A 24,810-nucleotide genomic window follows, 5' to 3' on the forward strand; every position below is an offset into this window, starting at 1 on the left:
AGGTGAGGGAGTAGTTTGCCAATCTGGTTTGATTTCAAAGTCCCTTTAACTCCTGCCAAAGGCCGGGTTGACTTGTATGTGTTTCTCATGACGAAAGCGCTCTGGACGCAGCAGAATTCAATTCTGATTTCCGTGTAATTGCGACAGATCAGAGCAATTGGTAGGCATTTTTTTTCCGATGTTTAGTCTATTTCACTTTGCATAGTTGCAAGAAATTATGAGTGGGGGGAATCAGACAACAATGATTTAATGATAGTCGCCTTCAAGGTTCAAAAAGTTAAAGCTTTATAACTGTTACATCACAAATTGTCAGTGTCCTGGGTAGAAACAGACAAAGTAACTCTCCTTAAATCAAACTGTTATTGCCAAGCAGCCTTTTTCCTACTTTGGCCCTCTGTAAATGTTGATTGTTAGCGCTGCCAATAATCCTGCCTCGGTTTGTGTGTGTGCGGAGAAATCGATGGTTCCCAACGTGTACTGATTAAAACGGGAATCCTGCCCACCCGAGCGATGCTAGACTGTTATTTTAACAGGCAGCCTCGTTCATCTCGAATCAAAGCGGCAGGTGTCCCTGGGGTAAAGTGCCTGCTATGCTGTCAAACAGCTGGGTTTTGGGTAAATGAAATTTTCTGGGAAAAGGTTTCATGTGACAAAAACATTCCTACTTTTGTTGAAGAGCCAAACACGTTTCAGTTTTTGGCCATTACGTACGAAGGGTTTTTGGCATTTCAAAACAAACACATGTTGATGGTTTTTAAATGAAAACCTGAACATTTTCCCAGGAAACTTTCACTGCCTAGAACAAAAGAAAAGTTTTTCATTTTCATTTAAACTTTCTTTTTGGGGGTGCGGGAGAGGAATCCCCCAACCACCTCTCTGCTTCAAAGATCAAAACTGTTTGCTTCACCCTGCGAGAATCCTTGAATTCAGACCTTGCAGTTTTCTCCAAATAATTAAATTAACTCTTAATGGTGCTGCTCTTCTGTGTCTCTCTTTAACTGGCGACGCTCTGGGTGGGTGGGGGTCGCTGAGATTTCCTGTCGTTCTCCCCCCCCCCCCCAAGAAAAGCTGAGGCGTGAAAAGCCCCCCCACAGGTATCTTAAAGGGTCAGCTTGAGCCTGCGTGTTGGCTAAGAGGCGGACGGGGACTGTCAGAAAGGCACCGCAGCTCTCTGGGTAATACAGATCGGTTCTAGCAGGTGAGTACAATCCAGGTGCAATTCCCAGTGGATGGTTCTGATTTGTGTTCAAGGACCGTGTCACATCGCATGAGCGAAGCACGCGGGGCAGCGAGGGCCAGCCCACCCTAGGGTGGCGTGTCTGTGTGTGGGGGGCTCTCTGGGAGGTCTCCTGGGCACAGGACAGGAGTCACGGGGTGAAGTTCTCCAGCCCGTGTTATACAGGAGGGTCAGACTGGATGGGCTGATTGACTCTGCGGCCCATCGCATGCCTCAGCAATGGGCGGCTGACAGTCTCCCCAGTCACCCACCCGGGCAAATAGCAGGGAACGCGCCTCGGCCTGCGCCCTGCCCAAGCGGATCCTCGGGAGCCAAGTCCTAAGCCGGGGAAGTGACGATTCCGGACAGCACCAGCGCGGCTGAGTCAAACCCATTAGCCACCGGGCTGGGCCAGTGACACAGCCCAGGGGAGGGCGCCTGGTGGCTCTGGGGCTGGCAGTCCGGTCCCGGTCCCCCAGCCCGCCAAGCTGGGGAGGAGGAAGGTGTCTCTGCAGGAGGCCTTGGAGGGATCAGAGCAGCTCTGTGGCCTGGAAGCCTTCAGAACAGCCCTCAGCAGCGAACCCGGGACCCTTTGCTGCCCTGCCTCGAGCATGCGCCTGGCTTAGCCCCAGAGCCTGGCTAGAGGCTGGGTCCTGGGGCTGCCAGAGCCATCGTCAAGCCCGCTGCGTGTCCCGCCGTCCTCTTCTCTGGGGGCGAGGGCCCTGCCCTGAGTTCAGGCCCTGCAGCGTGGGCCCGTGAGTGGGACCCTGCGCAGCTCCTGACCCCGCAGTCAGCGGTGCCCCTGGCCCGTGGGCAGGGGGGCGGCATGCGTGGCAGAGGCAAGGTGTGGTGACAAGTCCAGACGGGAGCAGGGCCTGCTATCCCCGGACCTTGCTCCGGCTGTCGCGCAGCGCCTCGAGCTTCGGCCCCAGCTCGCTGAATTTGGGCCTCTTGCTCTGGCTGAAGGCCCAGCAGCTCAGCATCAGGCCGTGCACCTGGGAGGAGAAAGGGGTGTGGAGCCATGAACACGGAGCGGGGAGAGGGACGCGCGCAGCAGAGCCCCCCCCCACCCTCGGGGAAGCACGGGCGCCTTACCTCAGCGGGGCAGCCGGGGGGCACGGGGAGCCTCCTGTCGTCCTTCAGCAGCTCCAGCAGGTGGCAAATGATCGGCATGGGCTTGTCGCGTCCCATCATGCGGAGAAATTCCTGCGAGGCGGGGAGGGAAAACAAGGCAGGAAATGGAAACTCTGGGAGTGGACTGGTCTCCCTCCACAGGCAGGAGTGGGGATTGCGAGGTCTCTTATTAAACCAGTTTCCCCCCTTTCTCCCATGGTCAGATGTGACTTTGTCTCCCTCCACAGGCAGGAGTGGGGATTGCGAGGTCTCTTTTTAAATCGGTTTTCCCCCCATGCCCTATAGTCTCCATGGTCAGATGTGACTTTGTCTCCCTCCGCAGGCAGGAGGGGGGACTGCAAGACCATTTGCTTTTTTAAAATCTGATTTTTTCACCATACTATATGGTCCCTGTGGTCACCCTTTAGTCTATCAAAGCTCCATTTACAAAGGGGTAATCAATACTGAATCGAAGTTCTGTAAGCAGGTTACAGACGTGACGGGAGGGCATCAGAGATGGTTATGTGCACAGCAAGGTAAGGTGGCACGGAGGCTGTACGCAACCTATTGACAGGGTTGGACTCTAAGTGTTAACCAGGTTTTAAAGTATTGATTTGTCATTTATCACCTTTGTCAACTAGGTACAAACTGAACTTTCACATAACCCACGGCCGCCTTCAGGAGAGGAAGCTGCCAGTTTAGTCTGCCGTGGATGGGTCACTTGTGTGCAGTGTTTGCTCAGATAAGTGACCAAGGGGGGGCACCTTGCAGTGGGACAGCATTGGGGCTCCCCTGTGCAATTTACTGCTGCAGGACATTAGTGAAGCAAGGAGCTTCATTGGCTTCTAGGGGCTTAGATATTTATTAAGTCACAAGGGTTCTCAGCTCTCATGCTTCAGGGTATGAACTGACTGGGGTCAGGAAGGAATCCCAGCCCCTCCCCTGGTAGGATTGCCCCATTAGGAGCACTCTGAGGCAGGGGAGTTAAACCTTCTGAGGCATCCCGCGCTGGAGCATAAGAGGATCATGGGGTTGTTCAGCAGTTCATCGGGGCAGTCTCAAATGTACCAGGCCAAGTTCAGCTCTGGTGTAAGGGGGGGCAGCTCCCATGGGAGTCCAGGGGGAGATGTGTCTTTCCTGGCAGCAGAGACTGAGAACCTCTGAACGCCTGGCACCCGTGGCACTCGCGGGAGACGCCGCCCTTAGGGGAAGCTGCCGCTAGCGGTCTCACCTCGGAGGGGCTTTGGCTTCTGTTGCTGTACGTGAAGAGCTCGTAAAGGACGACTCCAAAGCTCCAGACGTCGGACTCGCGGGAGAACACGTTATCCGACAGGGACTCGGGCGCATACCTGGCCGGGGAGGAGGCGGTTAGCGAGGTAGGTGGGTGAGCACCGGGCTGCGCAAGCAGAGGGCCCAGCAGGGTACTTGTTTGAAGCCGGATGGTTGTGTGGGGTGAGGGCTTCTCCCCTCCAGAGACAAGAGGGGCAGAGAGAAGGGGCAGTTTGTCCCCAGCCGGAGACAATGAGCCCAGCTCGATTGGCGTCAATGGGAGCTGCACCATTTTACGCCAGCTGAGCAGCTGGCTGAGTATTTTAAAATTCAACGTTTTTGACCTCAAAGTCCCCCCCTGGGTGGTGGGCCCTGTATCAGAGAACTCCAACATCCCCCCCCCCCATCTAGGCATCCCTCATTGCTGCTGTACAGGAGCACCGGGGGAGGCAGCTGAGTCTAGTAGACAGAGCACAGGGCGAGGGGGCAAGAATCCCCTGGTTTTATTCCCAATTCTTTCACTGACTTGCTAGGTTGCGTCAGGCCCGTGCCTCAGTTTCCCCATCTGTAGAATGGGGTTGACAATACTGCTCTCACAGGGCAACTGTTTAGCTGATGTTTGCAAAGTACCGTTGTTAGCATGGACTGGTTAGAGGTGTGAAATGGCCCCTCCGGCAGGAAGGTTGGATCGTACTGTGGGTTGGGGGGGCACTCAGAATCTCCCCAGTGCTCAGTAAGAGGTTTATCCCCCTTCCACCGAGGGGAGAAATGAGGCACCGAATGCGGAAGTGTCATGGCCAAGGCCGTACAGGGAGTCTGTGGCAGACTTGGGAAAAGAACCCAGGAGTCCTGGCTTTCAGCTGCTCTGGGAGCTGCAGCCCGTCCCCCAGCAAAGCGCAGCCCAGGGGGTGCTGGCAGCTCGGGCCTCCCCTACCAGAACACGGGGCTCTGTCCCGGCTCCCGCACCACGTAGTACTCCTTGTCCTGGGGGAGCAGCTTGGCCAGGCCGAAGTCCCCGATCTTCACGTGGGTCTCGTTCTCCACCAGGATGTTCCTGCTGGCCAAGTCTCTGTGAACGTAGCGCTGGGATCCCAGGTACTCCATGCCCTGGAACAGAGACGCTGAAAGTCTCCAGCCGGAGGCAATGCAGGCCAATCCCACAGGGGTCCCTGGCTCCGGCTCTGGGAACCCCACTCCCTGCCTACCCTGAATCAGAGAGCCAGCCGGCCCTGCTCCGTGCACCCACCTGGGCTTGGGGAAGGGGGGACGGTCGTAAGGCGCTGGGGCCGGGCTGTGGTCGACCTGGGCTTATGTCCCAGCTCTGCCACCGGCTCCCGGGGTGACCTTGGGAGAGTCACGTCACTGCTCTCTGCCTCAGTTTCCCGTCCCCCTTGCTGTGAATGGGGGGCACGGAGCAGAGGAGCTGCACATGGGGAGGTGCCTGGGGGTGCAGCCGGGCTCCCTACCTTACATATCTGCCACGCGTACAGCAGCAGCCGCTTGTGGTCCAGGCGCTCCTGGTTCTTCGGCAGATACTCCCTCAGGCAGCCTTTGGGCAGATACTCCATGACGAGCCGTAGGCTCCTCCGCCCTGGCGGGTGCAGAAAGGACGTCACAGCCGTCCTGGCCCCGGAGCCCGCCCAGCGCCCAGCCCCGCCGGGCCCTGGAGCCCGCCCAGCGCTGAGCCCCGCCCGGCCCCGCGCCTGGCACTCAGCCCCGCCCGGCCCCGGAGCCCGCCCAGCGCTCAGCCCCGCCCGGCCCCGCGCCTGGCACTCAGCCCCGCCCGGCCCCGGAGCCCGCCCCGCGCCCGGCACTCAGCCCCGTTAACCCTTCCTTGCCCAGGCCCCGGCTCACCCAGGCTGTAGCACACGCCCCGGTACTTGACGATGAAGTCGTTGTGCAGGGAGCGCAGGATGGCGATCTCCCGTTCGAAGTCCTGCAGCTGCTCGGCTGAGCTCTGCTGCAGCCGCTTCACGGCCACCAGCTCCCCGGTGCTGTCGTCCAGCGGGTCGTATCGACACAGCTCCACGCTGCCAAAGTTCCCCTGCGAGGGAGAGGGAGCGGAGCACGTGGAGCCTGGCAGCTGGGGGGGCTGATGGACACAGCCATGGCAACCCCCCCGGGACCTGCATCCAGGGCCCTGATCCCCACACGCCACGTCACCCACCCGAACCCAGCATGACTCTTCGTCTCCCCCAGCGGAACCCCCCCAGCTGGAAGCAGCAGTATAAATGCCTCACCCAGACTGCCACTGGGCTGGGGGGCAAAGATCTGCACAGCACTAAAGCGGGTGATACCTGCCTGTCCTGAGGAACTCCCTGCTACATGAAACCATGGAGGCCGAGGGTCTCGAAGGTTTAGCTGTGGAGGTGGAAAACGGAAGAAACTGGCCCTTGTGCAGGGCGGCCGCTGCACCATTTAAATCCTCCACAGTAGGGCTGAGGCCTGGTGTTGGCCCCTCTGCAAAGGGTGACGTTAGCCCCGGGAGCAGATCCGCCGTGACATTGGGGGGAAAGTCCCCGTGTGAGGAAAAGGAAACGCACAGCCCCATGCGCACCCTGGGGTCAGGCTGCCAACGTTAGCCGCTCCAGCCAGCCGGTACGAGCGAGCCGTGGGAGGAAGGGGAGCGGGTCGCCCGGCCGGGGGGGCGTTTGACACCCAAACGCCAGGGTGCAGAGACGCGGCCCCGCAGAGTGACTTGGCGTGAAGGTAAAGCACACGGGGAGGCTGGGGCCGGAGGTGCAGGACCCGGCTGTGGTTCCTTCGGGGGGCTCACCTTGCCCAGCACACACATGTACTTCAGGTGCCGCTCCTCATAGATGGCGGGGTCCTGGCACGCTGGGCCTGTGATGTAGCCCCAGAAGCCGTCCTTGGCTGGGAGCTCGCTGGGCGACAGGTCCGACAGCAGCTCGTAATCTGAAACGGGGGAGGACGGGCATGTCAGGCTGCATGGGCAGCTCCCGCTGGTGCCCCCCACGCCCAGCCACCTCTGGCTGCAAACCGCCCCTGCTTTCCACCGGGCAGTGGCAGCACCGGCGTCATCCTGAAGGGGGTGCTACCGGGCCAAAAGCAAGCAGGGCTCCGGATTCATGGCCCTGGACAAGCTGGCTGCTCTGTGCCGGCCCATCCGCCCGGCCCATGGAGCTGTACCCTGCTCAGTGCCATGCCCTGGAGCCATCCTGGCCTCACACCCAGCCAGGCTGGGGCTGGAAGCAAGAGAGACCATGGCCAGCCTGGCAAACGGGACCAGCATCATCCGCAGGTGCCGGATCTCGGCCGTTACCGCCGGGCGTCTGGCTTGGGAGCTGCTGTCTGGGGCAATCCCACCCCCCGTGTTCTCAGCAGCCTGCCCCACGTGCGCCGGCCGGGCACTCACCTGAGGTGATCAGGCTGTTGAGGTCCCTGATGATGGCCCGGAAGGAGGGGCGCCAGCCCGGCCGGTAGTCCATGCACTGCGTGATGAGATTGGCCAGCTCCGTCCACCTGGGAGCCGGCAGCTGGAGGCTGCTCTGGTAGAACTGGAGTTTCTAGCCAGGGGAAAGAGGGTGTGTGTGTGTGTGTGGGGGGGGGTTAGGCGTTGCTCTGCCTGGGGATCACCTGGGTCCCCCCTTGCTCGGTACCCGACACCACCCTCTGCTTCTCAGGTCACTTTGGCACCCGGCGATCTCCCAAGGGGCCAGGCTGAGTTTGCACAGGCTGGAAACCATCCTGATGCGCATCCCCCTTGCCATGAATTGGGGGTGGGGGGTGGCTAAAGCTGGGCCTGCCAGGGCAGAAGCCCTGGCGGTCGGGTCTCCTAGCCGGCTGCAGTTTCCATCTGCATTCGCCCCAGATGAGGGGGGATGCCGGGAGGAGGGGCCAAACCCCCTCATCGGTTTCCACGGGGAAACCAACCTTCCCGGCTGGTGAGGAAGTGGGGACCCCGAGGGGCTCAGACCCCAGAAGGCAAAGGGAAAAGAACCCAACATTTTTAACTCGTGGATTTTAAGCTGATCGCGGTTTTGGGGAGCCGACAAACTCACGTCACGTGAACGCTTGGGGTTGGCCCTACTCCCCCAGCTTGGGGGGGGAACGACGTGCCGGACTCTGATTCCTGTAGCCCAACGGCACCTTAACTAACCAGAGCGACCCCGACCTTCCTGCTATGCCAAGATTGCGGGCCCTGATCCTGATCCGCCTCTGCCCACCCAGACCCGCCAGCAGCGACAAGGGGCCTTGTGAGTTTCCAATGGCGCATCGCCACCTGGTGACCGTGAGCCGGGGCAGCACTACGAAGGAACAGCTGCGCCGGGCCGGGACCCTCCGAAGAGGAACTTTGCAGAGAAGTTGCCATGCAGTTGGCAGAGGGTTACTGCAGGTCAGACCAGCTCTGCCGACACAACCCAGCACCTCCAGGCTGGTAAAATCCCAGCCGCCGCGGCAGTAGGAACAGAGGAAGGGAAATGACCTCAGAGCCATGGGAGGGGGGATTCCAGGGAGCAGAGGGGCTGACTCACCAACAGGGGCTCCAGGGAACTCGTGGGCATGGTGCCCCCGCTGAAGATCTCCCACACGGTGGCGCCGAAACTCCACTTGTCCGACTCGAGCGCCAGGTTCTTGGGGTCGCTGATGCACTCGGGGGCCACCCAGGGGATGCGGTCGATCAGCACTGCAAGGGAGCACACATCGGTGGGGTGAAGGCAGCTCTGCACACGGGCACCCTGGTAACTGTCGCCAGGCATCCCGCTGCCCCCACTGCCAGCCAGCTGCCAGAGCCCAGCACAGGGGTGGGGGTTAGAATCCCAAATTGACAGCTCCTTTGTGCCTAAATCCCATTTGAAAATGAGATGGAGGCTCCTAAATCTGCTGGGTATGACCAGGCTGAGCACAGCAATGCCCAAGTACCTTTCAAGATCTGTGCCTTAGCTGCCCCGTGCCTCAGTTTCCTCTCTGTGCAATGGGGATCGTAGCCCTGCCCTGCCATACATTGCAGACTGCGAGGTGCCCAGATACTCCGGGGATGGGAGCCAGGGAAGGCCCTGAGAGGGATCCTGAGGGTCTTTCCTCAGTGGAGACAAATCGGTACGTTTCAAGGGAGACTCTTCTCCTTGGCTGAAAGGCAGGGGATGGAAGGATGCACTTCCCCAAAGGATGCATCCGTCCCTCCCCAGCCTCGTGGGGTGTGAGTCGTGATGGGAGCCAGCAGGGCACACTCCGCCCCTGGGAACTTACTTTCCTTGGCCAGCATGGTGAGGCTGACTCCAGGGTCGCTGAGCTTTATGAAAGGGGGGCTGCCGCTGGTGGCGTCCCCCTCCCTGGCCAGCAGGACCTTCTTAGCAGAGACATTGCCGTGCACGATCTTCTTATCCTCCTGGGGAAGGAGCGAGGTGGTCAGTTGCAAATGTCAGCAGCAAACAGCCCAGGGTGTCTCTTTATTTCCCCATTCACCAGGCTATTTGGGCCTGGGGCTGTTCTTTATCACTCACCGTTGTCCGTCTTTTACAGCAGAATCTAGGGCTTTGATTTCCAGAGTACTGAAAGTGCCAGGGACATGCAGCTGCAGAGCTATTTCTGCTGGCTCACCCTGGCCAACAGACCAGGTGGGCCCTATCAGCACCCACCCAGGAGGATCAAATGCTTTGATTGCCTCACAGAGGGAATTAAGGCTGGCCTGCAAGCCTAGAAATGGTCCAGCAGAAAGCGGGGAAGGCTGGGCTGTTAAGGTAGGGTAACCTAGTGCACAGGATTGGGACTCAGAAGACTTGGCTTCTATTCCTGGTTCTTTCACTGGTCTGTGGCTGTTGGGGGACCTTGGGTAAGTCACTTGTCCTCTCTAGGCCTCAGTTTCCCCTTCCATAAAATGGGTTGATGATCCTGTAATTGAGATCGACTGACGAAACGCGCTAGGTAAGAGCGACGGATTCTTATTATTACTGAAGTTAACCATGAGGGAAACCCCAGGGAGGGGGTGAATTTGGATGTGTGTGTGTCCATGTGTGTGTCAGGAGCAGGACGAGTCATTCTCAGGTTTAATAACTGCCCTGGGTTAGGGTTAAACTCCCAGGCTTTGACTCCTTGTAAATACCAGCGTGCCTGCCTGCAGGGCCCCAGGAGGGCGTGCTGACGTTGGGTGATCAAGGGGATATTGGCAAGGTGGTTGGGGAGGGGGCTGACCGCGAGTCATCTGCCAGCTTACCAAAAAGTTGAGGGCATAGGCCAGTTGTTTGGACACCTCCAGCTTCCAGCTGGCTGTCACCTTGCCCCCGGACTGGTTCTTCTTCAGGTAGATGTCCAGCGCGCCGAACCGGACGTATTCCTGCACCATGATACCTGCGTGGGAGGGGCAGGGATCAGCGCCTCACGACAGCAGGCTGGGCAAGGACCACTCGGCTACGTAGGCCGAGGGTGCCTGACTCAGCCCAGGGAGGATGGTTCCTGTATCACAAATACCTGCAAGGACCTTCTGGTTGTGTCCTTAGGATGTCTTGCTGGGTCAGGGGAATAGAACCCAGGAGTCCTGACTCCCAGCCCACTGGGCCCCACTCCCTTCCCAGAGCTGGGACTAGAACCCAGGAGTCCTGACCCCCCGCCCAGCTCCAGTGCCCCACGCTGCCTTCCAACAGAAATGTTTTAGTGAGTCTGACGCACAAATCTCACCATATGTATTTTGGGGGGAACTTTAACAAGTTTTTCCTCTGCGGAGTGAAAACCATGGACACTGCAGCACTGGCCCCAGCTCTGGGGGCGGGAGGGGGGCTGGTGGCAAAAGCAGCAGGGAATCAGGTCTCCTGTGTTCCCAGCTCTGGGGCCATGGTTAGGTCTGAGGGTTAGAATAGGGGTCGGAAAGGCAGTCAGGACCCTCGGGTTCTCTCCCCAACCCTGGGAATGGGCTGTGGGTTAGAGGGGGCTGGGAGTCAGGACTCCTGGGTTCTGTCCCCAGCCCCGGGAGCAGGGTGTAGACTGGTGTGGGGCTGGGAGTCAGGACTCCTGGGTTCTGTCCCCAGCCCCGGGAGCAGGGTGTAGACTGGTGTGGGGCTGGGAGTCAGGACTCCTGGGTTCTGTCCCCAGCCCCGGGAGCAGGGTGTAGTCTGGTGGGGGGCTGGGAGTCAGGACTCCTGGGTTCTATCCCCAGCCCCGGGAGCAGGGTGTAGACTGGTGTGGGGCTGGGAGTCAGGACTCCTGGGTTCTGTCCCCAGCCCTGGGAGCAGGGTGTAGACTGGTGGGGGCTGGGAGTCAGGACTGCTGAGCTATTTCTGTTCCCAGCTCTGGGAGGGAGTGTGAGCTAGTGGTTAGAGCAGGGGACAGCTGGTGATGGGAGAAGTGACTGGGAGCCAGGACACCTGGATTCCAGTCTCAGAAAGTGAAACCGGCCAGTATTGACTCACTGGGAGTGTGAGCAGCATAAACGGTGGAGCAAGACCCTGGCATTTTGCCTGGCCACCCACCGCTCTACTGATCCAGGGGCCTTCGCAGCCACGCGCCTGCTCTGGCAGCATCCCCGGGAAAGGCCCCGGTGTGGGCGCTACTCACTGTTTTCCTTGATGCTGACCCCGTACAGCAGGACCAGGTGCTTGTGGGAGATCTGGCTCATGATGCTGGCGGCCTCGAGGAAGGACTGGAACGGAGGGAGGATCAGGGTCAGGCTGAGCTGGGCTCCCTGTTCCCTTGCTTTGTCTCTGGCCTGGCTGCTCTAGGGCCAGGCCACACCACGCTGGGCTCGCTGCAGGGAGCCCTGAGCGTCGGCTCGTGCCCCTGCCCCCCGACCAGCCCAGGCCTCACCTCGGAGCAGTTGCCGTGGCTGCTGTCCATCACCTTCAGCAGGACTTCGGTCTCGTGACACTCACTGTCCTCCTGGTCCCGCTTGATCCCCCGGTAGATCTTGGTGAAGGATCCCTGGCCCAGGTTCTCGCACTGTCAGGAGCAAGAGCGAGGAGATGGGGGGAGGGGATATATAACCAGGGGGCACCCCCCCTCCATCCACCCTGCTCCCCCTGGAGCCAGGGCACAAGCCTTCTGTGCCCCCTTTTCTGAGAGCTGGGCACCCACCTAACTCCCACAAGCCTCCTCTAGAAATCCCTGTCCCCTTGTGCCCATCACCCTGGTGTCTGTCTCCTCTCGCAGGCAGGGACGGGTGTGGGAGCAGTGCACGGCCCTGCTGCCTGTCTCCCTTTGCTCCTGCCATCGGCACTGGAGCAGCAGGGATGGTGACCGAGGTAGAGGACTGTGCCTGCAAGCTACTCCCGGTTTACACCAGAGCGAAAGGATCAGGCCCTTGCCCTCAATATCGCCCATTTCACAGAGAGGGAAACTGAGGTACCGAGTGGGGAAGGAACTCCCCCAAGGTCACATGGTGAATCTGGGCCAGAGCCCAGGAGTCCTGCCAATGCCCCCTCCCAACTTCATCCCCTGCTGTAACCATTAGCCCACGCAATCCTTTCAGAACTGGGAAAAGAGCCCAGGCGTCCTGAGCCGCCTCCCCCAGGCCCCTGCTCTAACCACTAAAACATACTTCTTCTTTCCCAGTTCTGGGCAGAGAACCCAGGAGTCCTGGGCACGTCGCCCCCTTCTGGGTTTGATCCAGAAATGTGGCTGGGAGAGGAGGGGCAGGGACTGTCCCTGTGCCCAGCCAGACCCTGGCGTAGGCCCTGCCTCCCCCCACTTACCATCGTCAGGTTCTCCGGCTGGATCTTGTGGAACATCATCTGGTTGACGCTGCGGCGTGGCGCAGCGGGGGAGCCGGGGAGCTGGCAGCAGCTGCCTCGCACGATCAGCAGGTTGGATTTTTCTTGGAGGGAGAGGAGATGGAAGGGGAAGAATCTGCAGGGACCATGGCGTGGGACGAGGGGGGGTGGTGTCTCGCCATGTAATTCTCAGATGCTCCCTCACTGCTCAGCGGGGGCAGGGAGGGGGACAATGCTCCCCCAGTTAGACTGGGGACACCCCCCAGTTGGATGTGCATGGCTGGGGGGGTTAGACTGGAGACACCCTCGAGAGTCTCCGGCTGGCGCAATGGTCCTCAGCGGTGCCCGCAGGGCAGCCTGCGCAACTGGGCTTTAAATGTCGCTGGCCACGCCCCCTGATTGGCCACACCCACCGCTGTGACATCACAGACCGTTGAACGGCCGTTGGTTTCCACATCCCTCCCCGCTCCATCCCATTGGCCAGGCAGCACCTGGCTCACGCCTATGGGTCGGGCCCACCATGTGCCCCGAGTCTGGATCCAGCTGGCGCCACGCCCTGGCTTTACCTTTGGGCCGGGGAGGGCAGCACGTGCCCAGGCGCAGGGCCAGCCCGTCGGCGTGCAGGGTGCAGTTCTGGTAGGTGCAGAGCAGCTCCTGGAGGCTGCAGAAGCGCCTGGGAACGCCAGAGAGGGAGTAGCTCCCATCCTTGTCCCTCTGGATCAGGCAACCCTTGTAATCCCGTCCGAAGCAAGTCTGCACCGGGGGAGAGGAAATCGGGGGCAGTTACCCAGCAGTACCACGTGTGACCCAAAGGATCCATCAGCCACAAGGAGCCCCAGTCAGTGATCTGGGCCAGCAGGCGCTAGGAGCTGGGGACTGCGCTTCCCGAGTGAGATGCATGGGCTCCCTGATGCTAAAGACAGAGTCTGCATAGCGGGCAGGGGTGGTTGAGGGGGTCCTGGCCCATCCAAGGGGTTGGGCATCATTGGCTCTGAGACACCCCACATAGACCTAGGTCCATGAGGGGCAGTTATCTACACAGCCAGGGATGGGACCAAGGCAGAGAAATCCATGCCGGGTCTTTCCCCTGGGGGCCACGCCCAGCAGCTGACCCAGGTGAGACCTGAATCCCAGTTCCAGATCCTCTCTCCTCCCTCCGGTTGGCTGACTCAGCCTGGCCCTTTCCAGCCTGGATGGGTCACTGGGGAATCCCGGACTGGACTCCCACGGATCCCTGTTGGGTAGGTGTCCTCCCCGGCACAGGGCTGGGAAGCCTGAATAAACTCTGTGATGCCGACCAGCTTCTGGGAAGCAGCTTCTGGGAAGCAGCCAGCAGAGGACGGGTCCCCTCCATAGCGACGTCTTACCTTGATGCAGACAGTGAGCAAGTAGCTGTCAAAGTCCTGCAGGCTGCGGCGGAGGAGGTAGCCTCCCTCCTCGTTCACTGCCAGCTTCTTCACTGCAAACTCGGACCTGCAAAGCCCAGGCCCGTGTCACGACCACGCTAAGGTCCCGGCTGCCAGGAACCAACCAGAGCCCTCAGCCACGGGATCGAGCACGGCTCTACTCGGTACTGCCCCTTTAAGATACTGCCGACTCACTGAGCACGCTCAGTGCCCAGGCCTGGCACATGGCTGCGTGAGGCTTTGCATGCAATGAAGGGTTTTGCCTCCCCTCCGGATTCTGGCGCCGCCGTTTGGAAGAGGAGCTGCGGTATTTGGCGCCCTAGCGCGTCAGACACGTGAAAGGCAACGGGGGTCTTTCACAAGAATTAGCTGGGATCTTTTCCCCTTTGATGATACTTCCCAGAGAAGGTTCTCCGAGCCCTTTACAAATATTAATGATACCTCATAAGGAGTCAGTCATTGGTAGAAGCAAGCCTAGAACCCAGGAGTCCTGGCTACCTTCCCTGCTCTAACCACTAGATCACACTCCTTCCCAGAGCTGGGAATACTACCCCCCTGTAGAAAAACGCTTTCCCTTAAAAATCTATTTCCTTGTTCAAGCATCATCTCCCTCCTTCTATTTCAGCACAGCTCTGGTGAACAAAACAAGTGCAGTGCCCCTTCAGAGCCATAAAGGGGGAACAGCAAGCATTGTTTTTGTGTAGGTCCTACCTAAAAGATTACTTGACATTTCCCGCAGAGGGTATTTTTCACTCTCTGCCCCCAGGACTCTAGAGCCAGGGGCTGCCAAGTTGGCAGGGGAGTTGTTGTGGTCTAGTCAGGCGGCGCCACTGCTGGCCAGGGTCCCGTCACCATCCCCACCTGATGGGTCCATGACACTGGTTCTCCATGTTCTCCAGCAGCCGGGGGGGAGCCACTGCCTTGCAGAAATAATGGTGGGCGTCTGCTGTCAGCCGGTAGTAGCCGTCGATGAGGGAGACGAAGGACAGGGCCTCCCGCAGCGTGAGGAACTCGACCTCCTGCAGGGGGAGAGACAACGGGGGCACCGCTGGAGTCAGAGCCAAGCCTCACAGCTGCATGGAGCCCTTCCACGCCACAAGCATCCCTCATGCTCTGCCAGGCCAAGCCAGTGGCACTGAGCCCTGGCCCTGCGCAGGGGGCACTGTGGAAGGAACGGGCAGGGCACAAGTGCATCGTGCCCCAGGACCTGGGATGCCCACTGTCCTTTGCCCATGTGGAGGCCTGGCGAGGAGGAGAAGGAAACCCTTGCGAGGGGCTGGTTCTGTGATGGGGAATTATACAGTAACAGCAGTGGCTTTGTTTCCTGTGTACCGTGCCTTTCAATCTCTAAGGACATAGCTGTCTGCAGCAGACCATATTGAGTTGCGTCTAGTGCAGACTTCACAGAGGAGACGCACCCGTCACGCTCTCTCTGGCTTTTGCTCGCTCAGGGAGACTTTACTTTGGTTCATTCTGCACAACTGCAAAATGGGGAGCGACTGGCTAGGCTGCAGGACTGCGGGAAAGGTTCTGGCAGCCATGGTGGATCACACACTGAAGGAATCCGCAATGTGATACCGGTGCGAAAAAGGCAACCAGCCTGGTGGGCTGTATCCCTGGCTAAGGCTAAAAGGGGTGAAAAACTAGGGTGATGCCATGGGAAGGGCCCACTACAGGGCCCAGGATTGCTAAGCCGAAAGAAGAGGTGGATGAGGCTTGTTTTTAAACAACTTTTCAATGGCTCTTAGCCAGGCTGGGCAGGGATGGGGTCCCTGGCCTCCGTTTGCCAGAGGCTGGGAATGGGCCACAGGGGTGGATCACTGGATGATTCCCTGTTCTGTTCATTCCCTCTGGGGCACCTGGCACTGGCCGCTGTCGGCAGACAGGATACTGGGCTAGACGGACCTTTGGGCTGACCCAGTCCGGCCGTTCTTATGGGCTTATGTTAACTAACAAAACCATCCAAAGCACTGGACTTGGTGATGGGGGACTTCAGCTACTCAGACAGCTGTTGGGGGGATAACACAGCAGCGCCTGGATTATCCAACAAGTTTTGATTGCAGAAGGCGGAGAAAGTGACTTGGGGAGAGGCTGTTGTGGGTTTGATCCTGGCAAGTATCAGAGGGGTAGCCGTGTTAGTCTGGTTCTGTAGAAGCAGCAACGAATCCTGTGGCACCTTATAGACTAACAGACGTTTTGCAGCATGAGCTTTCGTGGGTGAATACCCACTTCTTCGGATGCAAGAAGAAGTGGGTATTCACCCACGAAAGCTCATGCTGCAAAACGTCTGTTAGTCTATAAGGTGCCACAGGATTCTTTGCTGCTTCTTGATCCTGGCAGACAGGGAGAAACTGGTTGAGAATTTGAAGGTGAAAGGGCGCTTGGGCGTCATGACTCCGTAGCGTTCATGTTTGTCCACAGGAGAGCAAGAAAAATGATGAAAGGTCTAGAAAACAGGACCAGTGAGGAAAGATTGAAACAACTGGGTTTGTTTAGTCTGGAGAAGAGACGACTGAGGGAGGCCTGATGACAGTCTTCAAGTACGTAAAGGATTGTTCTAAAGAAGAGGATGATAAATTGTTCTTAACCGCTGAGGGCAGGACAAGAAGCAATGGGCTTCAATTGCAGCAAAGGAGATTTAGGTTAGACGCTAGGACAAACTTCCTCGCTGTCATAGGCAGGGCCGGCTCCAGGCACCAGCCCAGGAAGCAGGTGCCTGGGGTGGCCAAAAGGGAACAGCAGGCAGTAGGAATGAGGCAACTCCCCCCCACACTCACTAGGATCCTGTTGTCCGTCTTGGTGACGGTGACGATCCGGTTCTCCACGGGGTTGCTATCCCGGCTGGCTTGCTTGATGCTGATGTCGGCGATTTCGGGGAAGTCGCAGAACGGCTGGCGGCTCTAGGGTGAGAGGAGGAGAAGTGGGTCGCCGAACTGAGCACGGGCAACGAGAACCGACCCGAACCGTCCCCCGAGCCTCGGAGCCTGCGTGAGGCTTCGGACGCTGCAGGAGGGTCGATTCTTAAAGCTGAAGTGAGGGGCTGGGACTAGCTCTGTCCCGGAGAGCGACCCTCCCGCCTGGCTGCTCGGGGCTGGGATCAGACGGGGGGAACAGAGGACACACAAAACGACAGAGGTTTAGGGCAGCTGGGGCACAAGCCATTGCCCTCCCAGTTCCCTCCTGCCATAGACCTGCGAGTTCTCCAGCGGCCCATCGAGTCTCCTGGAAACGAGAAAGCAGGACAAGGGCTGAACTTCGCAGGAAAGGAAAAGCCGTCGGGCCTTTCCTGGCACGGCCAGGCGGGAGGAGACTGAGCCACACTGCGGTGGCACCGACACCAGGCAGGACTGTGGCCCCCTCTAGTGGCTGCGGCGGGCTAGAGGTTTCTGGCTAATTGGCTGAAGCAGGAGAGGTTGGAGCTTTCAGCTCCATGGGTCCCAGGTTCACTCCAGAGGTGGGGGAAGGACGGCAAAAGTGTGGTGGTGGCGGGGGGGGGGAATGGCCCCTGTATAACAAGTACGGAGCAGCAAAGGCCTTTGCCCCCCCAGCCACATCTCTGGCGTTGACGGTTCAATCCCCCAGCTGAGCCATGTGCCCCGCGTCCTCCCAGCCTCACCTCGTCCCCGCTGTGGCTCCAGAAGATCCCGTTCTCCCCAGACACGTGGATGACCCTCTGCTCCTCCTGGCCCGGCTCGCAGCTGCTGGGGGCTCGGACCGGGAAGCTCTCCTCCACCCAGGTCCTCTCCAGCTTCTCCAGGTCGATCAGGTACTTGAGCTTGAGGGCGCAGTCGTCGGTCTGGCAGCCGCTGATCTTCCGCAGGGACTTGTGGAACTTCCTCCGGATCCGCTTGCGGGTCAGGAAGCTTTGCTGCTGGATCTGGTGCCGGAGCGTCTCCGGGATGCAGGATTTGTAGCTGGGGGTGGAAGAGGAGGATGGAGGAGACCTGGTCCTGGCCTAGCCTCCCCATCAGCCCCTTCTCCAGATGTTATGTGACAGGTGGCCCTTGGTAGCTCACCAACTGGGACCCATGGTACCTGCTGGCTGGGGGCACTGGGAGCCTGAGAGCCAGGCCTGGGTAGCTGGGGCTGAGTCCGTGGAGGGTGGGGGCATTTGTGTCTTCTCTGGTGGCTGCTGCTGGAACCCAGCAGGGCAGGGAAGTGGATGGTTTTGGCCTGCGTTGGCGGCTGCTTTGGCAGCTGGAACTCGGGGCCAGACGCTAGAAGGGACGGATCCGGATCCCCCTGCCCTGCTGGCTCCCGCTCTCACCTGACGCTGCTGAAGATCTCCTCCAGGCTCCACTTCCTCTCCTTGACCATCCTCAGCATGTCCAGCACGGCCAGGCTGAGACACTCCTCCTGCATCTGCAGGCTCAGCGCCCCCTCCATGCGCCCGCTGATGAAATCGCTGCGGGACTGGGGGCCACCCCCAAGAACACCACGCGCGGTCAGCTCAGCACCCGGCTGCAATCACAACCGTCTCCCACGCCCCGCAGAGCAGCTACGGTAGCACAGCAGGCGCCAGCCGGTGCTCCGGGAACGCCGTCCCCCGCCCCCCTTTCAGGGATGTGGATACGGGGCCACAAGTGAGTGAGCTTCCTTCCGAGGGACTGGGGGATGCTGAGGGACCTGGAGCCCCCCGAGAGATGCTTGATCCCGGGGTGACTCCGTCCCCGGCAGCGTCCCCCCAGCTTTACAGCCATGGATGGTTCCCAGGTTACTGCCCAGGGATTTCCACGGTCTCATTACACCTTGTCCATAACCCAGTCTGGGCGGCGCCCGAGCCCTTCGTGCTCCTGGTATCAGGCTGGCAGAGGCCCACGCAAGCGCCCAAGGTGCTGGCACTTTGGAGATCAGGTGTAATCCCCAGCTCTGCCCCTGGGGCCTTGCACGGCTGCGGGCAGCTGCCCTGTCTCTCGGCACCTCCCCCCTCAGCTGTATGGGTGTGTGCGTGTGATGAAACGGGGTGCAGCCGAACCGGGAAAGCGGTTGGGAGATGCCATGTCCGAACCGCACAGCTGGCGGATGACGCTGGTACCTGATTGTAGGGGACGAACGCTCTGCAGCAACCCCCCACCCCAGGGCATCACTCACCTGCGCGAAGAGATAATTGATGGTGGGACAGTCCAGCACGGCACTGGCTCGGTCGTTCAGCAGCCCGAAGCGGTACGATTTCCCCGGCCCAAACCAGTTGGGGAAGAAAAACCTGCCGAGGAAAAGGAGCTCAGCTCACTTCTCTGCTCCTCGGCACAACCCTCCCCGCGGGACGGCTGCTCGGGGGCGAGAACTGACCCTCTCGGAGTGTCGCTTCTGCCCCTGGGGTGACCAGCTCCCCAGGGGTGATTTCTCTGGGGGGCAGCGATGTGCAGGTATAACAGCAAGGATTAAAGAGGACCAAGGATGTTGGGAGGGTGCTAAAGGTCCCTGCATCGGGGCATGAGCCCCAGCCTCCTGCTAGGGGGATGGGCACAGGATAAGAGCCTATGGGGAATATAAGACCCTATCGTTCCCTGGGAGACTCTATGGGGGCAGGTTGTCCCATAACTCTTTCCTGGGGGGCTTCTTGCCTCTGCCTGTGACCGGCCACTGGCAGGGGACAAGATGGGCCGTGGGTCTGATCCAGTCGGGGGGTTCCTCCGATAGGTTCACGAACCAGACAACATCGTCAGGAAACCCTGCCCCGAGCTGCCCCATCATGAACTCATGGCCCTGCTCAGGAACAGACAGACCTCACTGCTCTGCGGCTGGGTGGCCCCTGGCTTGGGTGCGGAACCCCTGCGTGGAGATGCAGGGTAATTAGCGAGCGATCCCCCGAGCTCCAGGCACGACGTGGTTCGTGGGACCAGAGGGAGGTAGGGGGCTAGGACAGAGGAATCCCCAGGAGCCTGCGCTGGCGGGGAAGCTTAGCCAGAGGTCTCTGCTGGGTTTGTGAGCTCGCAGGTGCCCGAGGAAGGGGGTGAATCCGGACAACGCCCCGGGAGCTGGGCGCTCAGCGACTGGGGCAGGGAGTTCGCAAGCACCTGATTCTGTAGACGACAACTTGGCAGCTCGAATTGTCCACCGTGAAGAGGTGGTTGGGCGGGAACCAGCATTTCAGATCTTCCGTTGCCAGGGCGAAGAGGGAGTGGTAAACGGGCAGGATCCCTGCAGGGAGGAGAGCGGCAGGTGAGGCGTTTCGGCAAACCCGGCAGGAAACCTGCCCAGCCCAGGCACCAGAGCGGCTCGCAGGCGACCAGGGCTGGTGGATGGCTTGTGCCATGGGTGGCCATGGTGGGAGGAAGCTGCAGCCACAGCGGCTGGTTAGCCAGGCGGCTGGGCCCGTCGACTGCACACAGCTGCAAAGAGCAATGGCCGGGCTGACTTGGTGCCTGTCCCTGCTTTGAGGGCACCTGGGGCTCCTCCACTCCCGTAGCCCTGGGGGTGGGTCTATATAGGGCTCAGGCAAGCGGGGCTTCTGCGAGTGCCCCGAAAACAGCCAGGCAGGCAGAGCTTGGAAGTGGCAGCTCAGGCTATGCCGTCCGCCCCTTCCCCCCCCTTCTTAGGGGTCAGAGCCGAGCTCCGGCCTGCCCCTCGCGGCCACCTGCCGAGATCGGGTAGCCGGGCACTGACACTCGGCCCCAGGCAGGTTACAATCTAGCTCAAGGGCTGGAGAAAGGGGGGTTTGTTCTCCCCATGGAACCGATGGGGAAGGGGGAGCGACTACCCAGCAGCTAGGGCAGAGCTGGGAACTGACCCTGGATCTCCTGGGCTGCAAGGTCCCCCCCACCGGACATGGTCCTTGCTCTGCCCGTGAACGCTGGTGCACGGGGATGGTGAAGCGCTGGGTGTTGGGCTCCTCCCATTGCACACAGGGCAGGTGCACACCGGGCGTGTCTCACTGCTGTCCCCGTGGCTGACCGGCGCTTTGGGCTGCGGCCACCAGGTGGCGACATAATTGCGGCGGGTCGGAAAGGTGTGGGGGCGGGGCCACATCCTCCCCTCCCCCACCCCGGATCCCATCCCCAGGCCCCCGCGCCCCGCTCACCGCAGGCCTTGGCTGCTGCCACGCAGAGCTCCTCTGCCAAGTACTCGCCGTACGTGAAAGTCAGGACGCCGCCCAAGTCGGGGTCCGATCGTGGTGCATTGGCCGGGTGGTACAGGTAGACCTGGAGCGTCCCCGACTCCATGGAGGACAGGCTGCAGGACCTGTTTCCGATCAGGGGCGTCTCCTCTCCGAGGGGGGCCATGGTGGGAAGCAGCCTGCGGCAACACCAGGCCGGGATGGTTAGCCGGGCTCGAGGTGCATTCTCTGCTCAGTGAGCCCCATGTCTCTGCGCCCCCTGCGCTGGGCTGCGCCTCCGGCACTAAATGCCAGCACAGCCGGGCGGATCCGAGCCCAGCGGCTCCGCAGCACCCAGATTTCCCGGGACAGTCACCTCTGAATATGGACTCTCCTGGCAAAACCGGGGCAGGCAGCAATGCCACTCGGCTCCCCTCGGCTCCTGCAAGTGCCCCCGCCTGCTCTCTAGCAGGTGCTGGGTCCCCTCCCCTCCCGGCCACTTCACGCAGCGCAACGTGGCGAGCTAGGAAGTCAGTTTCGTGCCGCTGCAAAAGGCCCCGGCCGCTGCATCGAATGCACCTCCCCCACCCGGCCCCGGCCTTCCTTTCCAGAGTGATTGTGATCAGAAAGTCGACCATGAAAGCAGCCTCCTGCTTGCAGTCTGCGTCATTCCCCTGCGTGGGTTTGAGTCACAGCTGCCTGGTTGGGTGCAGGACTCTAGGAGGCTGGGCACTGCAGAGGCCAGAGCGGTCAGCCTGGGGCATCCCCCACCCCTGGCTTCTCCAGCTGGAGCAAGGCTGGCCCGAGCCCTGCAGAACAGAGCCGGTGAGTTATTCCGGTGGCTTCCCCCTACACCGCCTGCCCCTGGGCCTGGCAAGGCAAAGGCCTCGAACCACGGTACTGCAGACACTGAAATCCACCCACCCCGAGGCGGCAGCGAGGAAGAATTCCTCCATCGACCCCGCGGAGTCGACACCGGGGCGGAAGTCGGCTCGGCTCACTTGCCGAGGGCGTGACATTTTTCACGGCCCTCCGTGATGTGGCTACGCTGGCCTAACGTCGTATCGTAGACTAGTCCACGGGCGAAGCGGACAGGTCGCTCAACCCTTGGCTGGCCAACACCTGGGCCAGCTGGTGCCAACGTCACGAGCCGTATTGTGGTCCCGTGGCCACACGAACCCAGGCTGCGCTCGTCGACCTCAGGCGCTTTCCAGGGGAGACTTTCCAAAGCGTCTCTGTCGCCCTGGAGCTTGCGGCTCATTTTCAGAAGCTATTTAAGTGCTTTGAAAAAAACTTGCCCTCTCTCCCTCCCTGGCCACCTGCCTGCCCGCCGCCGCTGGCAGTGCCCGCCTGCAGCAAACCCTCCCCTGGCCTTCGCCAGCCTGCAGTTTGGAGAGGTGAAGTGGGGAGCGAGAGGAAATGACCTTGCCAGCGGCTGTCCGGCCAAGGACGGCTCCCTTCCCAGCGAGCTGATGCTTATCTCATTTCTCGCCTCATTCCGCTGCCTTGTAAGACGCACCCAGAGTTGAACTGGTGGGGGCAGGGTCCTTGGTTACACTCCGGCTTCTGCGGGCCCAGCCATGCAAACGGGCAGGAGAGTGCTGCCCTCTGGTGTAAACGGGCAGGGGAGTGAAGAATTGGGCCCCACGACTTCAACTCGGTTCGTCTCTTGAACTTAGAATCAGAGTCACGTAGGGCTGAAAGGGGCCGTGGGTACATTCCCCTCCCTCCCTGCTGCGTGGGGAATGGTCCCTGTCCTCCTGACTGGAGGGGCTGAATCTCAGTGACCCCGTCAGACCAAAGGGCCTCAGCCCACTCCACAAACCTAGGGGTTTTACAGATGGGGAAACTGAGGCACGGAGGCCAACCTGTTTAAAAAGTGGCCTGGCAGGGCTCTGAAAATCTCAGACATCTTACGCTGAGCAGCCAACTCTCTCGGCCAGCGAGGACATGACTAGCCAAAGTCCCCTGGGAGTCGGGGCAGAGGTGGAGCCTAGATCCCCTGGAGCCCAGTTCAATGCCTTAACCCCAGACCTAGCCTCCCTCCAGCCCTGCCAAATCTCCTGCTCACTGGCGGCCTTCTCCGTTCGCCTCTCGCTAACAGGCTGGGCAGACAGAGCTCGCCCCTGCGGCTGGCCGGCCCCGGTCCTAAGAGACCAACCGTGCGCAGCTGAGCGGCCTCGTCCGGCTTCCTCCTCTGTTATTAGCACAACCCTCTGCGATTTCCCTCTGGGTCCGGAAAACCTCGGGGGAGGAAACCGAGCCCCCCCAGCTGCTCCACGAGGGGCTCGTGAGCCAGGCTGCAGCCCCCTGCCAGGCCCCGCTCCGCCCTGCGTCCCAGCCGGGGAGACCCAGCGCGTTACCTCGTGGGGGGGGGCGTCGCTCTGCCCTCGCCGGCGGGACAAGGCGCCAGCGGGTGCAGTTTCCTCTCCCGGGGCTGGGCCAGGGAGCTGGGCATGGATCGAGCTACGCGGCCGCCATCCGGCTGGGAGAAGATACAGATTAAAGATGGTGGTGGGGGGAAAATCCCCCTACTCGCTTCCTTCCTGCCCTCTGTGTGTCTTGGCTTTGTGTGAACTTCCTGTCATTTGCTCGCAGAGGCTGGGTGCGTGGGAGGGGCCCAGCCAGGGGGGGCAGGCACAGGAGGGGGGGGGCCTAGGACCGAGCTGCGGTTCTGCTGCACCTGCTTGGGCGCTGGGTCCGCAGCCGCCCCCCCCTTTGGCTGGGCGGCGTCGGGCCCCACGGTGCCATGCTGGGGTGCGGGCTGAGCGCTCTGCCTGCCTAGCCCCCCGTGTCGGCAGCATCCCCAGGACTGAACAGCTACCCCCGCCCCTCTGAAGGGGGTCCCTGCAGGCCCAGGGAGCGGAGGCTGCTCTGCCCTAGGGGCTCAGGTCTGCAGCTCCCCACTGAGTCCTTCCCAGCCCCCCCGCCCCCGAGGTCTCCAGGTGACCCCCAGTCTATGAGCGGCAGAGGCACATCGAGGGCACGTTCTCTACCGGAGCCATGGTCTGGGCCCGTCCCCCAGAGACCCCGCGGGACCCCTTGGGCTGCGGCCAGGTGGGCTCTGATCAGCCTCGCGCTGCCCCTGCCGTGGGATTTGCAGTGTGGCCCAGGGCGTTCGAATCAAAGCCCCGAGGCTCTGTAGGGAGGTGATGGGCTCTGCAGTGCACGGGGCCTGGGCCTGGGCCTGCAGCCCCCGTGTGAGGCCCGGGCTGGATTCTTTGGGGGCCCCACTGGAGCCTGGAGGAGGGGGCTCTCCGGCTTCACAGCAGCATCCCCCTGCCAGGAGCCATGGACCAGATGCTGCTGGACGCGGCCAGTGTGTCTCCCTGCAGCTGGCGAGGGTCCCTGGCATGGCCAAGGGGCGAGGGAGGGAGCCCCCAGGGGCTTCCTGTCGAGCTGGGACGTGAGCGCGGCCGTGGCGAGCTAGCGCGTGGGAGGGCCTGACCGCAGAGCATGGCAGGGAGAGCGGCTTTCCTGTCGCAGCTGCAGCGGCTTTGCTGTGCGCGCCGGTGGGAGGGAGACATCGAGACGGGTCTGGGCCAGAATCCACACTCCAGAGAGCCACAGGCGGCTGCTTGGAGCGGAGCTCTGCAACGCTGGGAAGCCAGCTGAGAGTGGGAGGGGAGAGTCCCTGCCTAGGCCACGGCGGGTAGGACGGGCGAGGACGCAGGGGACACGAGGGTCGGGAATGGGATTGCACAGGCTTGGGCTACGCTTCTATGGCTGCCCCCGACTGCTGGAGCTGTGCCAACCAGCCCCGGTGTGGATGCAGCTACGGCAACAGAGAGTGTTTCTAGACCTGCAGAAAAACTCCCTTGGGTGCCCATAGCGTCCACACGAGGGGGCTGCGTTAAAGAGTCGGGAAAACAACGTCAGGAAAACATTTGAAGCTGGGTTTTTATTCAGGATTTGAAATGGAACCAGTTATTAAAAAAGTTCAGGGGGGCACCCAGAAGGTGGCAGGGGGGCCAGTAATGAGGTGGGGGCAGGTGTGTGTGTGTGTGTGTGTGTGTGTGTGTGTGTGTGTGTTTTCCTTTTTGCTTTTCTGGATTTTTTTTGCCACAAGGCTGCAAAGTTTTGAAAATTTCCAAAGAGTAAAATAGGAAA

The 24,810-nt window shown here is 60.7% G+C and overlaps 1 protein-coding gene across 1 annotated transcript; it reads right to left on the reverse strand.

Moving 5' to 3' along the window:
• Window positions 1–231: 231 nt before the first annotated feature.
• On the reverse strand, window positions 232–23,256 carry JAK3 (Janus kinase 3). The gene is made up of 24 exons (XM_039515542.1): window positions 23,064–23,256; window positions 20,686–20,900; window positions 19,682–19,805; window positions 18,756–18,867; window positions 17,932–18,077; window positions 17,281–17,578; window positions 16,442–16,564; window positions 14,526–14,683; window positions 13,626–13,731; window positions 12,825–13,011; window positions 12,241–12,362; window positions 11,357–11,488; window positions 11,108–11,192; window positions 9,774–9,907; window positions 8,810–8,948; window positions 8,095–8,246; window positions 6,975–7,125; window positions 6,375–6,514; window positions 5,453–5,642; window positions 5,065–5,189; window positions 4,533–4,705; window positions 3,561–3,678; window positions 2,312–2,422; window positions 232–2,211 (listed from the first exon to the last, which is right to left on the reverse strand). Exons 1-24 carry the CDS (start codon window positions 23,156–23,158, stop codon window positions 2,095–2,097), a joined length of 3,453 nt encoding a protein of 1,150 aa, XP_039371476.1. The 5' UTR covers window positions 23,159–23,256; the 3' UTR covers window positions 232–2,094.
• Between the last annotated feature and the right edge of the window lie 1,554 nt (window positions 23,257–24,810).

Source organism: Mauremys reevesii, linkage group 26 (genome assembly GCF_016161935.1).
Source record: "Mauremys reevesii isolate NIE-2019 linkage group 26, ASM1616193v1, whole genome shotgun sequence".
NCBI classification, from domain to species: domain Eukaryota; kingdom Metazoa; phylum Chordata; order Testudines; family Geoemydidae; genus Mauremys; species Mauremys reevesii.